Raw genomic sequence first — 19027 nt, forward strand, 5'->3', positions numbered from 1 at the left:
AAACGGCTTGCAGTAGTGTGCTCGACTGTGTGCATATGCTCAAAACAAAACGAGGTAGGAAATGCTAGTTCACGTCTGTACAGTAGAGCGCACAACTCAAATCACTGAAGGTCAGCCGCAAAGACATAATACATAATGTATTTGCCTTTTTAATTTTTGCAGATTTGTGTAATATTCAGAGTTTGCCTTTAAGTGTTTTTAATCATTTTAAGGAATACTGAATGTGTTTTCGTGCCAGTGAGATGAGTATTACCAGCCAGAATTTAAACAAGGATGTGGCCCAGTGCCCACAAATGATGCAATCTGGGTAAATCATTTAGTCTAGATTTACACCATCATGTTCACACACAGCGCCTCTGCACTTACTCACGATTTCTCTCAACATGTGAGCTGTCTTGCAATTAATCTAAAGCTCTTCTTTTGCATTCCACTGAAGAAAAAAAAAAGAAATAGGGTTGGAAGATATGAGGGTAAGTAAACTAGGAATTATTCATTTTTGGGTGAACTAGCCCTTTTCAAGTTAAAGAGGAAAGATTAATACTGCCACCTAGAGGACTATATTAATTAGTACATACATTCAGTACAGTGTTTTTTCGCTTTGGTAGGCTACTATTTTCATTTGCAAAACTCTTAATACAAAAATCCAGACTGATCTAATTTATAACAGCTTTCAAAACATAATCTCACGCTTTCATTCAGTTCAAAGCAAACACAAGAGTACCGTAATATGTAATGAAAACATTTAGTTTAATAATCAAACACAACAGTATGATCTTTCAGTTTAGTACTTTTAACAAAAAGTTAATCCATCAGCAAACAATGCAAGATAGGCTAAATGTTTCAAATCTCCTTCGTTGATAATTCATCTAACACAGGCTACATATGCCACATTAGAAAATACTCTTACATTACCTAACTTATGTCATTGAATCCATAATGTGCGTAATATCATCTATTCAGTGTGTTATCGAAAGGTGAGATAAAGTTATGACCCAGCCATGAGGTTCTGGGCTATAGAAAAGAGTTTTGCTAATGATTGTTGAGCCGCTGTAGTGAGATGGGCTTTGTGACGACGTCTTTAGTGCCTTTATGGGTCTTGAGAGAGGAAATGACATTGGTGTCAATGAAGGCCTTTCTGAGCCATCGGATTTCAACTCAAATATCTTCATCTGTGTCCGAAGATGAACGGAGGTCTGACGGGTGTCAAACGACATTTTTGGGTGAACTAACCCTTCAATTATTAGAGGAACATAATCCACACTATTTGTGAACAGAAATGAAAATGAATGGCAAAATGAAATGATGCATTCCTGGCTTTTTTTATTTATTTATAAAACTAACGTGTCTTCTCGAAGAACTCGAGGGACAAACACCTATCTTTATCTGGTGCACAATTAATCACGTTTCCATATTTACGCCAGGTTTTTCTTTTCTTTCACACCACGATTTCTTACGAGGTCTCTTATATTCAGAATAGAGCGACCAGCCAGAACAGGATCTTCTGCCTCCTTGCATTGCTGGCATTCAATCATAGTGGCCAGTTTTCCTTTTTTGACGTGTTCGCCAAAATGTCTCATGACCGCGGCAACCTCCACGGCAGACCATTGGTGTTTTGCTCTCCTGGCACTTTCCAGAGAAGCTAGAAAAAAGACAAAGTAATCAATGAAAACAAACTACTTTTAAATAAACATTTTTTTAAAGTAAGGATATGTGTTTTGGGTAAGATATGTATTTGTTGTTTCCTGGCTATAAATCATGTACTGATGTAACGGCGGTTTATTCCCCCTTTAAAATGTGCATTGATAAAGAACATGCATTAGTGGGACACGTGGCTGCAGAATTGATATGTGGGTTGCGTCGATGATGATTAATTTCTGCCAAAGCCAAAGATCTTATTCTGACTCTTGCTTGACAACTTTAGTTGATTAGATGATTGAATCCTGAAGAAAAGGCATATTGGTCATTTAAAAATGTATTAATTGACAATCCCTGCTCCTCATGCTGGTCCCTAGGCTTGTTTTTCAGCCCAAATGGGACTGTCTAGTCCAGATTCTGCCTATTTCATTCATACCGTGGTGTAAGTTCACACTTGTAGTTCGGGTCGTTTGGTCTGGACCAAAAAACATTTAAACAAAACGTATAGTCCTGGGCCACTTAGCGTTCACACTGGCATTTTTAACAGCGAACCTAAAGTTACCGAACCAAAGGCATAAGGATTCGGTCACAACCTGATTGGTCGGCGTTTATGACGTATATTTTGCGACGGAGCTTGCTTACCGAACATTCAAAACAATGCTGTGTGCTGGATTAAACGTGATTACTTTATGCGTGTACATGTGGTTTTATTTTTACCAGCTGAGAACTCAAAGAGCTCATGAACTGCTCAAAACATTCAAAACAGCCGCAGGACATGCTCGTCAGACCAAATATTGATGAGGCACTTTACCTCCTCGTTGCCCCACATCTGCCCTCTACTCATTTCGGATACACCGATCTTTCCGCGTCTTCAAATCAGCTGACTTGTAGCGTCGCATCTTTTGACATTCCGTCCTGTTTTTGGTTCGTTTACGTGTCTTTGGTCCGTGTTGTGTTCATATATCAATCAAACCGCACCAGAGTTTGTTTGGAAGCGGACCAAGACCCATCTTTTTAGCGGTCTCGGTCCACACCAGGGTTCGGGTGGCAGCGTTCACATGTGTTCAAATGAACCGCACTAACCGAGCAATCGCACCAGGGTTCGTTTTAATCCAACCAAACATGGCAAGTGTGAACACACCATAAGTGTGGAGAAGATGCAGAGGTCCAGTGGTTAAGAACCTTCGTTTAATAAATCAAACTTAACAGCTGATTACGAAAATATATTCTCATTGCTTTGTTTATTAAGTTTTTTTTTTTAAATGCTTTGCTAATTTGAAAAAGCTAACTATGTGAATGCATTACTAAACTACTTTCTCGATGCCCATTTTAAACATTTGTCCCATCACCGATGACTAAATGATCAGCTATTTTCTAGCATTTGAACATTGATAGTTTAAAAAATATAAATTTGAATATAAAGTTCTTTATGGTATTTTATTACACGGCTCTGTGAAATACTTGATTCTGATTGGTCAATCACGCATTCCAGCGGTACATTATTTGCAGATAACACCCGCTCATACGGGTACTACGAGTTATCTTGACCTGCACTACTTCTATGCTTAACGCTGGCGCCATCGTGTGGCTTAAACAGTCGTGGGTTACAATGGAAGACTTCAAGGCGGGTTTCCTTTATAACGTTTTTAATATAGACCTTTTTCTTACACAAACGCATCGATTCGAATCAGAAGGCTCCATTAACCCATCAGAGTCGTGTGGAGCACGTTATTTGACGGACAGCTGCATTTTTTATGGACTTCAAACACAACTACAACTACTGCTGGGATTAACGTTAGCCTGGACTTTTTAAATATAACTCCGATTGTATTTGTCTGAAAGAAGAATGTCATATACACCTACGATAACTTGAGGGTGAGTAACATTTTTGGGTGAACTAACCCTTTCAGCATTCATTTTCAACATTTAGCAAGGGCATATGGCAAATCTTCAGCAATAGATAAAGGCTTAAAGCAGGTTGGAACTGTTTTCCTTCGCGGAAGCTTTGTGGAAGAGCTAATAAAATATTTAATCTCGAGACAATATTTTGTGTCTAATAGGCTAATTATTTATTTGAGACTAGTAGCCGTGGAATAAGCGGGATAATGTACACCCAGCCGGTTTTTAATCGCAGAATAAACCCCTTCAGAGTGATGCAAGACCCCTCCGGTCCTGATCACTCTGTCGGGGTTTATTCTGAGATAACAACCGGCTGGGTGTACATTATCCCTTACTTATCGAATTAAGTCGGTTGATATAATTGGCTAACCGAGTTGTAGGATTACAGAGTTTCCGGCAGAAAGTCGAGAATAGTCACCATATTGCCTTTAGGTAGTGTGGATACTTTCTTTTGACCATGCTTAAATTATGCTTTCATGCTTAAGTAACTTTGTGTTTAGTGAATTTTGTGTATGTGTAGCAGCATTTACTAAATGTATTTATCTATCATTTACCTTTATAAGCTCTCTTTTTTCTGCTGGGCTCTTTGTCCTTCATTAGTTTTCTGCGGGGTTCTTTGCCCTTACCATCTGCGTTTTCACTTTGTGCTGAAAAGAAGAAAGAAAAAACAATTGTCACAATAAGTATTTTTTTGTTGTAGGTATATTTCTTAAATACTGTGAAGTAGATGTTCCTTCATGGGGTCCAAGCAACTAATGAACGCTTTAAATCATGAATTTAGTCTTTGTAAGGTGAAATACAGATTTGCAGCCTGGACTTTTAGTTCACAGTGACGTATGGATGTGTGCTATGTCCAGTGCTACTGTAGCTTTTACCAAAAGACACGGAGCTGACAAGACTCCAGTGGCGAGTGGAAAGTCAACCAGCTCATCCGGTCTCGCAAAACGAGGTTGAGAGCAGAAAGAGCACTACAGCTGAGCAAACCAATAACTAAAAAAAGAGACGTTCCACCAAATAATAAACTCTGTAGTAGATCAGCCCACCACACTTAAGTCTCCTCCCTTTAAAGTAACATGGATAGATATGAACGGCCCTTGTATGTCAAATCTAGTGGCTCTCAAAAGATCAGAGCTTACAGACTTCAGTGGGCCAGCTTCTGGGAGACGCTTGTGAGGTCGGTGAAAACATGCTTGAGAGGATCCTGGTGAGAAGTTCCCTAAACTTCAAGGAGTTGACAATCACGCTTACAGAGGTGAAGGCCATGCTGATGTCACGCCAACCTCCTCACTTTCAGATGGGGAAAAAAGACTTGCGTCCTTACCACCAAAGACTTTGCTACCGCAACCTCATGCCAGTCTCAAGTGTGAGCAGAGAGGACATGAGGTGGAGATATATGCAGAAGCTGTCAACTAGTTACTGGAACTGCTTACGAAAAGACTATCTGATGGACTTAGAGTCAGCTCACATGCTGAAAGTGGGAGATGTCATCTTGATCAAAGAGGGCAACACCCCCAGGCAGACTTGGAAGATATGCAGGATAAATTAGCCATTTCCAGGTAGAGATGGACTCATATCTTCCTGTACTATTCGTACCTTTTTCAGAACACAGTTTGAGATTTTATATTTAGTCTGACAGCGTATCTAAGTGTATGCACACTATACTGTCTATGTCCAGAAAAGGGAATAAAAACATCATCAAAGTAGTCCATATGTGAAAATCAGGTAGTTAGTTAGACTCTTTTGAAGCAGCAAAAAAATACATTTAGGCCCAAAAATAACAAAAACTATGACTTTATTCAGCATTGTCTTCTCTTCCTTGTTTGTGTTTAATCCTTAAATAAAGATTCAAACGGTTATGAATTGATCAATGATTCAGATCACCAATGTCACGTAATTTCAGCAGTTTGACACACGATCCAAATCATGAATCAATCTGTTGATTCATGACCGTTTGAATCTTTATTTGAGGTCAATGCTGAATAAAGTCGTAGTTTTTGTTATTTTTGGACCAAAATGCATTTTCGATGCTTCAAGAGATTCTAACTGATGTCCCATATGGACTACTTTGATGATGTTTTTATTCCCTTTCTGGACATAGACAGTATAGTGTGCATACACTTAGATACGCTTTCGGACCAAATATAAAATATCTTAAACTGTGTTCTGAAGATCACAGAGGTCTTATGGGTGAGGAAAGACATTAGAGTGAGTCATTAATGACATCAATTGCATTTTTGGGTTAACTAACCCTTAAAGCATGGTAACCCTCGTTCCCTGAGTGAGGGAACGGAGATGTCATGTCCCTCAGCGAAAAGCAATACGTGCACGGCAGTGTTCATTGGCTCGTTTTAGTTTCACCCGAAGGCAATTGGTTTTCCTAGCGTGACCCAATTCGTTGGTAACTCCTACCGACGTGACGTCGCCGTTCCCTCTCTCAAGGAACGAGGGTTACCATACGTAACCAAGACGTTTTCTTGTATATCAGACAAAAATTAACATCCCCTTGAATTGGGGCCAAAATACAATACATTACACAGTTACTGACTTGACAGTGAAATTACATTTGGTTAGGGATACATCATAGCAAGTAGTTAGACTGTTAAAAGTCTAACCACCTGGTGACAATAAATACGCACCTGGAGCTTCAACAGGTTGTGTCGTTCTTTTCATCTCTGCAGAATCTGTAATAAAGTTTAACATTAGTCATGTGATTTCATAAATAAAATAAAAAATTGTGTCATAATTCAAAGAAAAAAATTTTTTCTTGAAAAAAATTCAAGAAAAATCACACTGCACTTACCAGTCTGTTGATATGTGAGATCTCCTTCATCGACCTCACTCTCTGCACTTGAATCGGTCAACTGTAGGTTATCTAAGAAAATTAATTAAATTACCTTGATGAATAATGAGATCAAAGTTCTATAGAATGCCTTACATATGATTTGTGTTCCATTTTGATAAAACACATATGCTAGAAACAGTTCTGATTTTTGGTTTTGATTTTAAATGGCGTTACCTTCGATTTCAATCTCCTCAAGCGTTTTGCCTTGAAGGCTTCCGAGAGACCCTTTCTCCATGGCAAGCAGTAGTTTGGAGATTTTGGCCAGCTGGGTAGTAGCCTCTGGAAGTCGGTAATATTCCTGATGAACGTGAATATCATGGCCAAGGAACTCAGCAACCTTGTCTAACTCATGATTCTTAAAGTTCAAGATCTGCGACAAAGTTGTGACATGTTTGCGTAATAGCGTCGACCTGAGGTGCTCAAGGTTTTCAGCCCCACATTCACTCGCGTAGAGCCTCAAACACTTCTGTCCACTGTAGGGAGTCAGACAATTAGGTCTGGCAAACAGGAACGGGTTTGCTGCCGGAACACCAGAGTCTTTTCTTTTCTCTATAAGGCGCGTTATGCCCTTCACCATGTCTGGTGAAAGTAACATCGCAACTTTCCGGCCTCTTTTACTCCTTAATTCAACACGACTGAAGTGTTGGCAGAGGTGAATTTCAAATTGTGTGAGTCCAAAAGTGACACTCTTTTGAAGGGCACTTGTGTCTCTCTCCAGAAAGCCATTCAGCGTTATCATTGAAGGTGTTCCCCTTCTTCTCATGTTAAAAAGCATTACATTTGTCAGTGTGGCTTTACAAAGTTCACTATACGAGTTCGGTGAACTGTGGTCTTCCAAGTCCTTCAATGCTTGTTCTGTAGTCTTCTCCAGATATCTATGAAGACGCTGAACATCTTCCGTAAAAGGAAGAGTACAAGGCTTGTTGAAGGGGCGGTCATTCAGCGTAGTTACAGTGGTGTGGGGGATGAGTTCAGACCACTTTGTAGCATAGAGGGTTTTGAAACTCTGGGTTGACTTTATCAGGTTACCGTCTTGTGTCATCAGTGCTCTGCAATGTATAATGTCACTGACTTTTTGCAGTAAATGACCCAACTTTAAGGGAAAGCTTGGCGTTCGGTAGCAGTTCTTTTCGTCATCGTACCCAGACACTTTCTTGACAGCTTTGATCACCACATTAAAATTCTCAGGTCTCACAGCATCCTCAAGAGTATGTATTGAGAATTCCTTGCGAAGCGTAAGCAGAAGTCTTCCAATTTCTCGGAGTGTCTGGCGAATATATTTGTATTTGGTGGGATCCTGGCCAAACCTGTTAAAAAACGACTGGGCCAGCTGAAGAATAGAATAGTCACTTCGCACAGTAGAACTTATCTCGTCGTCTTTCATAAGAGATAACATCTTCCAAACACTTGGGGATATTTGCTGAGACAGAGCTGACTCATTTATAGAGGCCAAAGACAAGACGTTTTTTCTTAAAATCTCAGAATCGGCTTCTACTGGTTTTGAAGTACATTTTTTAACATGTTGCCACAGATCTTTTCGGAGATAAAATGCCTGGCAGTACATGCAGTGAATATAGTCTTTGGCATTGTAATTCGTCTTTGACGTGCGTCTTAGTTTTAGGGATCCAACTCCACTTGCTAAGACTTCTGAGTTATGGATGTGGTTGCCCTTGTTGCGTAGATTCATAAGCATTTTCATGCGCTGTTTGGACTTCTTGGGAAGACTTAAAACTTGAGCAACATCTGGATGTGTTTTCTTGTGACTTTTTAGGTGACGTGTAAACTTTGTCTGTGGTGTTCCACAAATGTAGCAGTACGTTTTATTTTTGAGAGAGGAGGATGTGTTTGAGACCTGTTCAGCCCCAGCATCAGCACGATCCTCAACAATGATCCCTTTAGGATCAGCATTTCCTTCTTTGGCAGTAACTCCTGATACTTCACTTGCGCTGATTGCATCTTCAGATAATGACTCTGCAGCTTCAGAAACTGACTCTCTCTCTTCCTCTACAAAAGTGTCTTGATGGTGTCTTTTCTTTTTTGAAGCAGACTTGCTGGTGGACACCTCAAAATTCATCGTTTTTAAGGGCTCTGCTATGCCGTCCCATGAGCTGTCTGAATCAGCTGGGGAATCAGGCACATATTCCTCTTCTGATGATGCCACCTCACTTGAACTTTGTTCTTCACAGACCTGATAATAGCAATAAATACATTTATATTTAGTGTATCTGGGAAGCATTTCACTGAGAATAATAATTCGACTAAAACACTTACCACTGGCAGAGGTTCAGTTACGTTCACCTTGTGCTTAACATCACCCTTTTTGTGCCAGGACTCGTCGCAAACTAGACAGAGAAAATTAATGGAGGGAGATGGTTAATAATGTCATGGTAAGTACTATAAAAAGTACGTACAGCTGCAAAAGGCTCATCTTGAACATATAGCAGAGTTACACATGGAACTGTTTTTGAAAACTGACACTTGTGTGGGGTAGAATATGGAAATGGTTTGTATTCTTTGAAAACGAGTAAAAGATGAAACTTATTACGTTCTCTTTCAAATCTTGTGCTTGAACGTGCAATCTCACACAAAGAGTATGTCAACATGTCCATCTTGAGGAGTATCCAAGCAGACATAGTCTGAATATGCCTTAAGTGACTTTATACAGTCGAGAAAATTGACGACTATCCCTGCATTAGGTCTAAAGGGGCAGTCGCCTTTACTGCTGTGTGTTTAATGTCAAACAAAAGATGAGGACATTACTCACTACTCTTGATTGAAGAGCTTGTGTAAGTTTATTAAGGATTAGTCTTTAATTTAAACAGTCAATATGCAGTTATTTTACATTTGATTGCTTTATTTATTCCTTTCTGCAGGCCAGTACGCCTGTACATTACTATTTATCACATTTTTTGTCAATTGAGTGGCGGAATGGCTTCTCCAAATTATTTCTATGGATTTATCCATGAACATTATATATTCTAATTAAAGTATCTAGGTAGATATACAATTAATTATCCCAAAAAAGAATTATCCAACATAATAGCTGCTTTGGGATCAATAATATGTTCTGTGATAATGATCATAGAATATTATCTATGTTCCTAAATTGCAGTAAAAAAAAAAAGAAAAAAAAAGAAACGTTGCATAATATACTCTGCCAACTCACCTTTAAATGATTTTATATATTTGACATCAAATTCTTCCTCATCTTCATCTAAGGAGCAATAATAAAAAGCATCTTGTTTGGGAGTTCTTCTAGCTCTCTTTGGCCTTGTTGCTGCCATCTCCTGCAAAAATCAGATGTTAGTGACTTGAGCAACAACACATTACTGTATTCAATTTGATAGACAGATAAAACATGTATATTGGGAAAAAAAAAAAAAAAAAAAAGTCTGCGGCTAAAAACAGTACAAGTAACCTCAAGAAATACTTGGAGACAGTGGGCAACAACCTTAAGCTAGCGGCTAAACAACCTCTTTCTAGCAAACCGGTGGAAGATGATGGCACGAGCAAATCCAAACAACTTCAAGAGTTAGTTCACCCAAAAAAGAAATTTCTTTCATTATTGACCCAAATGTCGTTCCACACCCGCAAGACCTCAGTTCATCCTCGGAACACAGTGCAAGATATTTTAGATATAGTCCCCGAGGTCTTTCTGTCCTTTGAATGTAAGTGTATGCCCACTTGCTGTCCACGGCCAGAAGGTAATGAAAAACATCCTCAAAGTAGGGCTGCACGTTTTGAAGTTTTTCATTAACCGTTAACCGAGGCCCTTAGCGGTTAATACTCGGTTAACCATAGTGTGCGTCAGGGTTATTTTTAGCTTATTAATTTGACGACCACCATCTCCGTAGTGAACGCGCCTATAGAGAGAAATGCACATCATGGATTACATAATCAGAGAGTAGCCTATTTCTTTTCGTTTTAAATTGTTAAAAGACATTTCAAGTTTCTTAAGATCTAGTTCATGTCTGCGAGGCGTACGCTGAGTTTCGTTAAATTAGGATGAGATGCGCTCCAGTTCACGAGCAATGCGAGTGGCCGCGAGGGCGCCTGCACGATTAGAGCATGTAACGTTAGTAAAATATGCAGCCGAGAATGATTCACACAGACAGCGGTTGACTCGCGCGGCTGATGAGCCTCTCCCGGCAGAGTTCAAGCATCTGTGGACTCGTCCCTTCAGCTCTGGCCATCTTGCTTTCAGTCCGCGATTAGCTTTTTTGTTTTCTTCATTACAGTTAAAGTAACGTCTGCTTTTCTCTAGTCATTCACAAGTTTCTCACTTCAAACTTTCTTTCTTCTGCTCCGTTATGCACAGCGCGCGCGGCTCGCGCTCTGCTTCTGCCCTGATGCGACTTTTAGTCTAGTGCGACGCATGTTATTTTCCTCTTCATGACGCATATTTTGACTGATGCGACTCATACTCCGGAGCAACTTATAGCCTGAAAAATGCGGTAAGCACTGCATTGCAATACTTGCATTTTGCCCCGTCACTCTCATTTTTAAAGTGCTCCACGCTTTCTTTGCCCGCTTAGAAAGCTGGTCATAGGGGTGCAAACATATATTAGAACTAAATTCAAGGCACGTCATTGACGCCACTTAACCGAGCAAAATGTTTCACTCGGTTACGCATTTTTTAACGGTTAATCGGTCAATCGGTTAACCATGGACACCCCTACCTCAAAGTAGTCCATATGTGACATCAGTTGTTAAGTTAGACTCTTCTGAAGCGTCGACAATACATTTAGGTCCAAACATAACAAAAAATATGACTTTATTCAGCATTGTCTTCTCTTCCGCGTTTGTTTTCAATCCTAAAATAAAGAACCAAACAGCAGATTGATTCATGATTCGGATCGCCAATGTCACGTGATTTCAGCAGTTTGCCAGTTTGACACGTGATTGGAATCCTGAATCATGACAGTTTGATTCTTTATTTGAGGAACACGGAAGAGAAGCATACACCCATTTTATGGCATTATTGAAATGAGACATTACGAAATCTCATTACGAAATGAGACACAGCTATTGTCACCACCAGACACAGCAACATTTTTAAAGTGAAATTATGAAGATGAAGATTGACATTTTGTTAAAGCTGCAGTCCGTAACTTTTTGCACTCTAGCGGTTAATAAACAGAACTGCATGCGTCTTGCGGAGGAACATGCATAAAGCACTTTGGATAAAAGCGCTATATAAAATGCAGTCCATTACAGCCGGAGCTACTTCTCTCCGTTTATAGCTGTGTCTCATTTCGTTAAATTTCTAAGGCTGCGTCCTCCGGAGGACACGTCCTGTGTAAGATGCAGTATACGGAGTGTCCTCAATCAGAATTAAACGAGACGTCCTTCGTAGGACACACAGGCAGGAAGTATCACGTTGCTATGCCAACAAGTCCAGCCTGGTTGCGCTCTCACGCCAGTTATATGAATGAAAATTATTTATAACTTGATAATGACTATGAAATGTTTCTTGTCTTGACAGCAATGTACTGTTCTAAACGTTTAAAATGCACTAAACAGTTGTAATCCTGTTTACCACAACTATCTGTTTGAGGTAATAGAGCTTTAAAAAAAAAATTTAAAAAAAGCTTGAACTACTTAATTTAAACACCACACCTACGCTCGCATGTATATCTGGCGGTGGTGCCGTTTTTTCATATAATATTAAAAAAAATATGACGGTTGTTAACGGAGACGCAAAGAATTGTGGGTTATCGCCAGCCGTGAAGGCTACACCTCAGCACACTCCGAAATCCTGTGAAAGAAGGACGCATTCAGAGGTCGCGTTTGGAGTGTCCTTTTTTTATTTTTTTTTTTTATTTTTTTTTTTTTATTTTTTTTTTTTTATTTAAAGAATCAAGATTTACAAACAAACATGGCTGCATAGAATCAGTTACTTAAACAGTTACTCATGTCCTAAAATAGGACATAGAGGATATAGCCTGAGGGAGCAGCTCTTAATATAAACAGTGAAAATTAAATGAATAATTAAAACAACAACAAAAGTATAATGACATGACATAAGGGGAGAATTCAAACATTGTTCAGTTATTAGCCTCAGTTGGGAAGTGTTTTAGGATGTCAAATATTTTTTGTGCTTTAGGACCTTTCAAGATTTTTAGAGATTTCATATACATTTTAAATTCATTTAAAAAAACAACAAATTTGGGAGATGATTTCACAATTCTACACTTGTGAATGAAGAATTTAGCTAGACATACAATTGTATTAATACAGAGCTCATCACCTTTGTTTTGTAATATCAGTCCAAATGTTATGTCGTCCCTAGAGAGAGAAGTTGGGAGTGAGGACATCTTTGGCTTAACCCATTTATATATATCACACCAAAAAGTTTGAATTACATTACATGAGAAAAAAACATGGTCCGTGGTTTCAACATCATTTTCACAGAATGTGCATATATTATCATCTATACCAAAACGAAGATGTAGTAAATCTTTAGAGGGGTAAATATTATTCATTACTTTGAAGTGTGTTTCTTTCACTTTAGGAGCAATAGGGAGTGTTAGATACATTGTTCTTAGCTTAGAGATTGAATCCTTATCAAATTTTTGTAGGATGTTATTTTTATTTTGGTTATTAGGGTAGAGATACTCGATAAAACATCTTCTAATAAAGTGGTTAGTGCATTTTTTATCCAGAACATGGATCCCTTGAATTGATAGTGGGGCCAATTGTGGTTGAATCGTATAATATTCCAAAATGCTTCTTGTTAGAAGGACATAACCTTGAGGTAGTGCTTTATGTAATTTAAAAAAATCTGATTTTGAAGGTTTGAAATTATGTTTGATGCAAAGTTGTTCATAATTTAAAAAATGTCCGTTAGTATCCATTAAGTCGGTCATGGACCATATGTTTTTCCCATACCAATCCTCAAAAAACAAAGATCGGTTGCGGTGCAAGATGTACCTGTTGTTCCAAAGTACAAATGTATGGGGTGAAAAGTTATGTATGTGTAACATTTTCCAATACAAGAGTATTTGTTTGTGAAACTCTGATAATGATATAGGTAATTTATCAACATTAAAGTCCGCTCTAAGAAGAAATTCTAATCCTCCAATTTTCTTGAATAAGGTCTTTGGAATACAATACCAGAAGGAGTTATTGTGTTTGATCCAAGATTTTAGCCAATTTATTTTTAAGGTTCCATTAAGGCAGTCAAAATCAATAACTTTTAGCCCTCCATCATTTGTGTCTTTAACCATATTGCTCTTTTTCATATAATGTGGTCTGTTTCTCCAAATGAAGTTTAGGTTGATTTGGTTGATAGACTTAATTAATTTGTTTGAAATGGCATTGGAATAAGCTGGGTAAATACATCTTGATAAACATTCCATCTTTGTTAGGTAAATTCGACCTAGAATTGATAAATCCCTCTGTAGCCATCTATTTAACCTTGATTTGCATTCTTTAATTTTATTTTCTACATTTAGAAGTTGGCTTTGTTTTTGGTCCTTGCAAAGGTAAATTCCCAGGTATTTGATTTCTGATTTGATAGGGATATTACAGATGGTTTTCAATGAAGTGTCATGTACAGCAAGCAATTCACATTTTTTTAAGTTTAATTTTAGACCTGAGGCTTTCGAGAATTTTTCAATTTTGGCAATAGTTGTTGAAATTTGGTATCTATCTTTTAAGAATATTGTAGTGTCATCCGCTAGTTGGCTGATTATTATGTCTGTGCCCAGTACATTAAGTTTTTTGATTTCATTACAGTTTTTAATATAGATTGCTAGCATTTCTGTGGCTAAGATGAATAGGTATGGTGATATGGGGCAACCTTGAGGGATACCCACATTAATCTTGAAGCTTGGGGTGGTACCACTAGGTAATAGGACACAGCTACTAATATCTCGATATAAGCCACCAACCCATTCTCTAAATTTGATTCCAAACCCAAAGTGTTTGAGTACAGAAAGAATAAAAGGATGTTCCACGGAGTCGAATGCTTTATAGAAATCTAGAAAGAGAAGGAAACCATCATCCTCTATTTGGCTTCTATACTCAATAATGTCCATTACCAATCTTATATTATTATGAATTGATCTTCCTTTTAAAAATCCTGACTGTGTATCTGCAATAATATCTGAAATTCCTGTTTGAAGACGAGAAGTAAATATATAGGTTAGAAGTTTGTAGTCTGAATTTCTAAGTGTAATGGGTCTTCTGTTATCAATAATTCTGGGATCTTTTCCAGGTTTTGGGATAGATATTATAACTCCATGCCTCATTGTTGGTGGGAGTACACATGTTTCAAATATTTCATTAAAGACTAGTAGCAGCAGGTCTCTTAGATCTACCCAAAAATGTCTGTAAAAGTCACCTGTGAGACCATCAGATCCGGGGGCTTTGTTAATAGAGAGACGACCAATTACTGCGTCTAGTTCTGCAATTGTTATTTGATTATCACATATTTGTTTGAGGTCATCTTTTATTTTTGGAATATGTTTTGCTATATCCTGAAAAAAGTTCTGACAGTCCATGCTAGAGAATTTAGAGCTATAGAGCTGGCTATAGAATTTCCAGATTTCTGAAGAGATTACTTTTTCATCTGAGATTTCATTATTATCAACCATCAGGGATCTTATGCTATTTTTTTCCTGTCTTCTTTTTTCAAGACCACAGAAATACGATGAATTTTTTTCCCCCTCCTCTATCCATTTAGCTCTGGATCTAATAAACGCCCCTTGGGCCTTACGACTGTAGATTTCATCTAGTATAGGTTGGAGGCATAATATCTTCTGTCTATCATCTTCTGATGGGTTTGGTTTGTTGCAGTACAAATTTAACTGATTAATAATGTCTACCTCTTGTTTTTCACAATTTTTTTTAAGCATTTTACTGAATGAGATGGTAAATTGACGTATTTTATATTTTAGAAATTCCCACTTTTTGGTAGCAGTTGTTAGCTCCTCAGAGCTGGCATATTTATTAATTAATACTTTGATTTTTTGGCAGTAGTCATTATTTTTGAGCAGACTGGAATTGAACTTCCAATATGTGTGTGAGTGAGCATTGTTGTTATTGGGTTTGATTTGTAGTAGAATAACACTATGATCTGTTAGTGGTGCAGCTGAGATATCAGAACTGATATTATAGATCATCAAATTATTTGCAATTAACCAGTGATCAATTCTGGATTTATAATTGTGGCTTGAACTAAACCAGGAGTATTTAAGTATTTCTGGATTTAAGTGCCTCCAAGTATCAACCAAATTTAGTTTTTCGCAGAAGTTTGTGAATATAGTGTTTGGATGATTTACAGAGTACCTGCAAGGATATTTATCAAGAAATTCATCATGAACTAGGTTTAGGTCGCCACCAATGATGATGTTATCAGTTGAGTGTGTTAATTTAATATTGCCTAACTTTAATTCAATTTGCTCAAGTAGGTTTCGGTTTTGTCTACTGATGTTATATCCATAAATGTTGACTAAGATGAATTTCAGACCATCTATGTTTATAATAAGAATCAACCAGTGGCCAGCTTCATCTGCCATATGGGACACAATATGACCTTTGAAATTATTTAGGAGGATGGCGACACCTGCTGATCTCGAAGTGCCATGGCTAAAGTAAGCTTCATCTCCCCATTGTTTAGACCAAAATATAACATCATCAATCTTAGAGTGCGTTTCCTGCAAAAAAATTATATTTGACCTCTTCCCTTTACAAAATAAAAAAATACTTTTTCTTTTTGTCATGTCTCTTAGTCCCCTTGCATTAACAGAAATTAGAGAAATGTTACTCTTCAAACAAAACATAGAAGAAAATAATAACAATAAGGATAAGAAATAATCAATAACAACGGATTACTGAACTTACTCAGAACAACGGTAGAAGTTTCCTATCAGGAAAATAAAATATTGTAGTAGCAAAACCCTGAGAACACGTTTTCATTTAAACTCACTTATATTCGGGATTAAAAAAAACCCTGGACAGTTGTGTCTATGGTGAGACTCTTTGACCATTAATGAAAGCATGGGGGCCCCGGAACACTGTCTTTAGACCAGCCTTCCTTGCTTGTTCAACTTTCGGCCACACAGCCCTCCGTGCCTCTCTGTCTTCCTTAGTGAGGTCTTCTGCGAAGCGGATGTTGAGATCCTTGCAGACGTGGTGAAGTTTGGTGATTCGCCAGAGTTCGTCCCTGAAGTGGCGTCCTGTGAACTGCATGATTATCTGACGAGGGCGGTTGGTGTTACTCGGCCCCAGTCGATGCACAGAATCTAGGATGAATTCCATTTTCTCCCTCCAATGTGGTGCTATCTTTCCGATGATATCAGAGATGATTTGTTTTGTGTTTTCGTCCTTTTCCTCCTTTAAACCATTTAAGCGCAGGTTCCATCTTCTTTTATAACGCTCCAACTCTACAGCTCTTTTCCCCACCTCTGCTACTTTTTTCTCCAGATCTGTGTTCACCTCTTTCAGTTGTTTCACCTCGGCGTGCAGTTTTTGGCATTGTTCTTTGCAATCTTTGATCTCGGAAGAGTTAAACTCTACCGCTTTTGCGATGTTGGCTATGGTCAGCGTGTTCTGCTTTAACTCCGCTTTGAAGTCCTGCATCATGTTTTGAAGAGTGCCGATAGCAGCCAATATTGCAGCGTTAGAGAAGTCTTCAGCATGGGCATCCACAGAGACGTCGTCTGGCTTTGACTTTTTCTGTGGTGCTGGTGGTTTGGAAGGGGATGCTAAGGTGTTCTTAGTTCCTCTGGTGTTAGTTTCCATCCTTTCAGGACCACCATAGTCGTGATCTTGGAGAGCCTTCAATTGAGCATTAGCTTTTGTGCTAACGTTAGGCATGTTATGGTCTGCGATATCGTAGCCTACTCCAGGAGGTGCTCAGGGTCATTTGCAGGGTTCTGAATTATTATGATAAGATCGCTACGGTTTTACATCTGATAATTCAGGGTTTTAACAAGTTACAAGTTAGTTCCGTTTATTCTCAAGGCTTTGCTACTCTGAGCTGTTCACAGTACGTCTGCTCTCTCCGCCATCTTGGCGCGCCCCCTCTTGGAGTGTCCTTCTCACTTTTTTGAAATGAGACGGCCTTATGACGTATGCACCCTACAAATGCGACCTCCGGAGGACGCAGCCTTCTGAAAGGAGACACAGCTTTTGTCTATGGCAGACCACACAGAGACTGCTCCTCCGCAGCGGTACCTACCAGTCTGGCCTGAAATAGTCCCAATATAAACACTTATAATAAGTGTACCATAATGATTCAGGGTAAGACAAAAACACGGTTTGGAAAAAGGATTCATGTTGTACAGTCTCATTATATCATTTTTGTAAATCTTGAACACAAAAAAAGTTACGGAAAAAAGTACCTTGATGTAAAATAATAATATATATTTTTTTGGTTTTGTTAGAGGTGTTTTGACTATTTTGTTGTAAAATGTAGATAGATAACGAAAATATATTATATTACATATACACAGATTTTGCCTGGGGCCCTCACTCAATGTTAGTTCCCCTCTGCTAAACATTATTGTAATTCAGCTAACGTTATTCATCGTAACCACAACTTGCAGATGCAGTACAGACAACATTAGATTTTAATGGTGCGAAAGTAATTAAATAGTAATAAGTAACGTATTACTCTACACAGAATTACGGTAATATTGTATATAATAACAAAAACGTAGTATTTTCAAATGCATGTAATGTAAAAAGTAACTAAGTTAGTAAAAATAATTGCATTTAGGAAGTAGGCTAACTTGCCCATCACTGATGTAACTTACAGCGTCACCAAACTTTTCAATAAAAAAACAAATTCTTATTTCCAAGGATTAGCATCCAACTTGAGGATAATTGGTGCCAGTGAAAGAATAATTACACGCTGATGAATTTTAAGCAGCACAAAAGTTTGGCATATTAAACGTGATGTTCCTTTGGCACGGTGCTTCTTATGTGGGTGGATAAAGCACGCAGTAAAGCACTAAGAACGGCACAAAACAAATAAAACAATATCATATAAAGTGTACCTTTGATGCTTGATAGAGTTGTTTTTCCAAAGATTTGATGCCTCCAACTAAGTCCTTCTAATGCATGTGCAGCGATGGCCCCTTTAAACTCTGCTGCACTTCTTCTGGCTTTTTATGGCAGTTGCTAAACAAACGATAGGTGCATTTCCGCCCCCTACTGGACTGGAGTGTGGGCCATTGACGGATATGGAAGTACTAAATAATAATATAATAATAATAATAATAATAATAATAATAATAATAATATATATATATATATATATATATATATATATATATATATATATATATATATATATATATATATATATATATATATATAAAATAAAAAAACCTACATTACCTTTTAAATCCTATTAAACAGATGTTTTATGAATTAATGCATTGTTTATTTTATGATTATTCAATCCATTATTAAGCAGTGTTTTAAGTGATCATGTTTACTAATATGGCCTGTTTTGCAACATGATTGACTTCCTCATTTCCATCCACTCCCACATGTGCTGGAACCCACAAAACACAAATCTCAACTCCTAACTTATTCACTCTATACATAGTTAAAATAATTTCATATAAAATATCTTGTCTTGATGATCTTCCACTCTGCTGCGCTTCTTCTTCTTCTTCTTCTTCTTCTTCTTCT

General features: G+C 38.0%; 1 protein-coding gene across 3 annotated transcripts; it reads right to left on the reverse strand.

Moving 5' to 3' along the window:
- Positions 1-728: 728 nt before the first annotated feature.
- On the reverse strand, positions 729-18483 carry LOC137046690 (uncharacterized). 3 transcript variants are annotated; one of them, XM_067424027.1, is made up of 8 exons: positions 18385-18483; positions 9543-9663; positions 8648-8718; positions 6551-8564; positions 6335-6406; positions 6171-6215; positions 4089-4181; positions 729-1639 (listed from the first exon to the last, which is right to left on the reverse strand). In XM_067424027.1, exons 2-8 carry the CDS (start codon positions 9658-9660, stop codon positions 1413-1415), a joined length of 2640 nt encoding a protein of 879 aa, XP_067280128.1. In that variant the 5' UTR covers positions 9661-9663; positions 18385-18483; the 3' UTR covers positions 729-1412. The 3 variants fall into 3 exon arrangements, with proteins under 3 accessions (XP_067280128.1, XP_067280137.1, XP_067280146.1); XM_067424036.1 differs by lacking the exon at positions 18385-18483 and adding an exon at positions 17429-17567; XM_067424045.1 differs by lacking the exon at positions 18385-18483 and adding an exon at positions 9828-9994.
- Positions 18484-19027: the final 544 nt, after the last annotated feature.

The sequence above is a fragment of the Pseudorasbora parva genome, chromosome 2 (genome assembly GCF_024679245.1).
Source record: "Pseudorasbora parva isolate DD20220531a chromosome 2, ASM2467924v1, whole genome shotgun sequence".
Taxonomy (NCBI): domain Eukaryota; kingdom Metazoa; phylum Chordata; class Actinopteri; order Cypriniformes; family Gobionidae; genus Pseudorasbora; species Pseudorasbora parva.

What these genes read in the sequence shown, in the direction of transcription:
- LOC137046690 (XM_067424027.1), bottom strand. Translation starts at nt 9,660, where the DNA reads ATGGCAGCAACAAGGCCAAAGAGAGCTAGAAGAACTCCCAAACAAGAT. An exon ending in TAACTGAACCTCTGCCAGTG is followed by an intron (nt 8,565 to 8,647) that starts GTAAGTGTTTTA and finishes TGCTATTATCAG; the next exon opens with GTCTGTGAAGAACAAAGTTC. An exon ending in TGAGGAGATTGAAATCGAAG is followed by an intron (nt 6,407 to 6,550) that starts GTAACGCCATTT and finishes TAATTTTCTTAG; the next exon opens with ATAACCTACAGTTGACCGAT.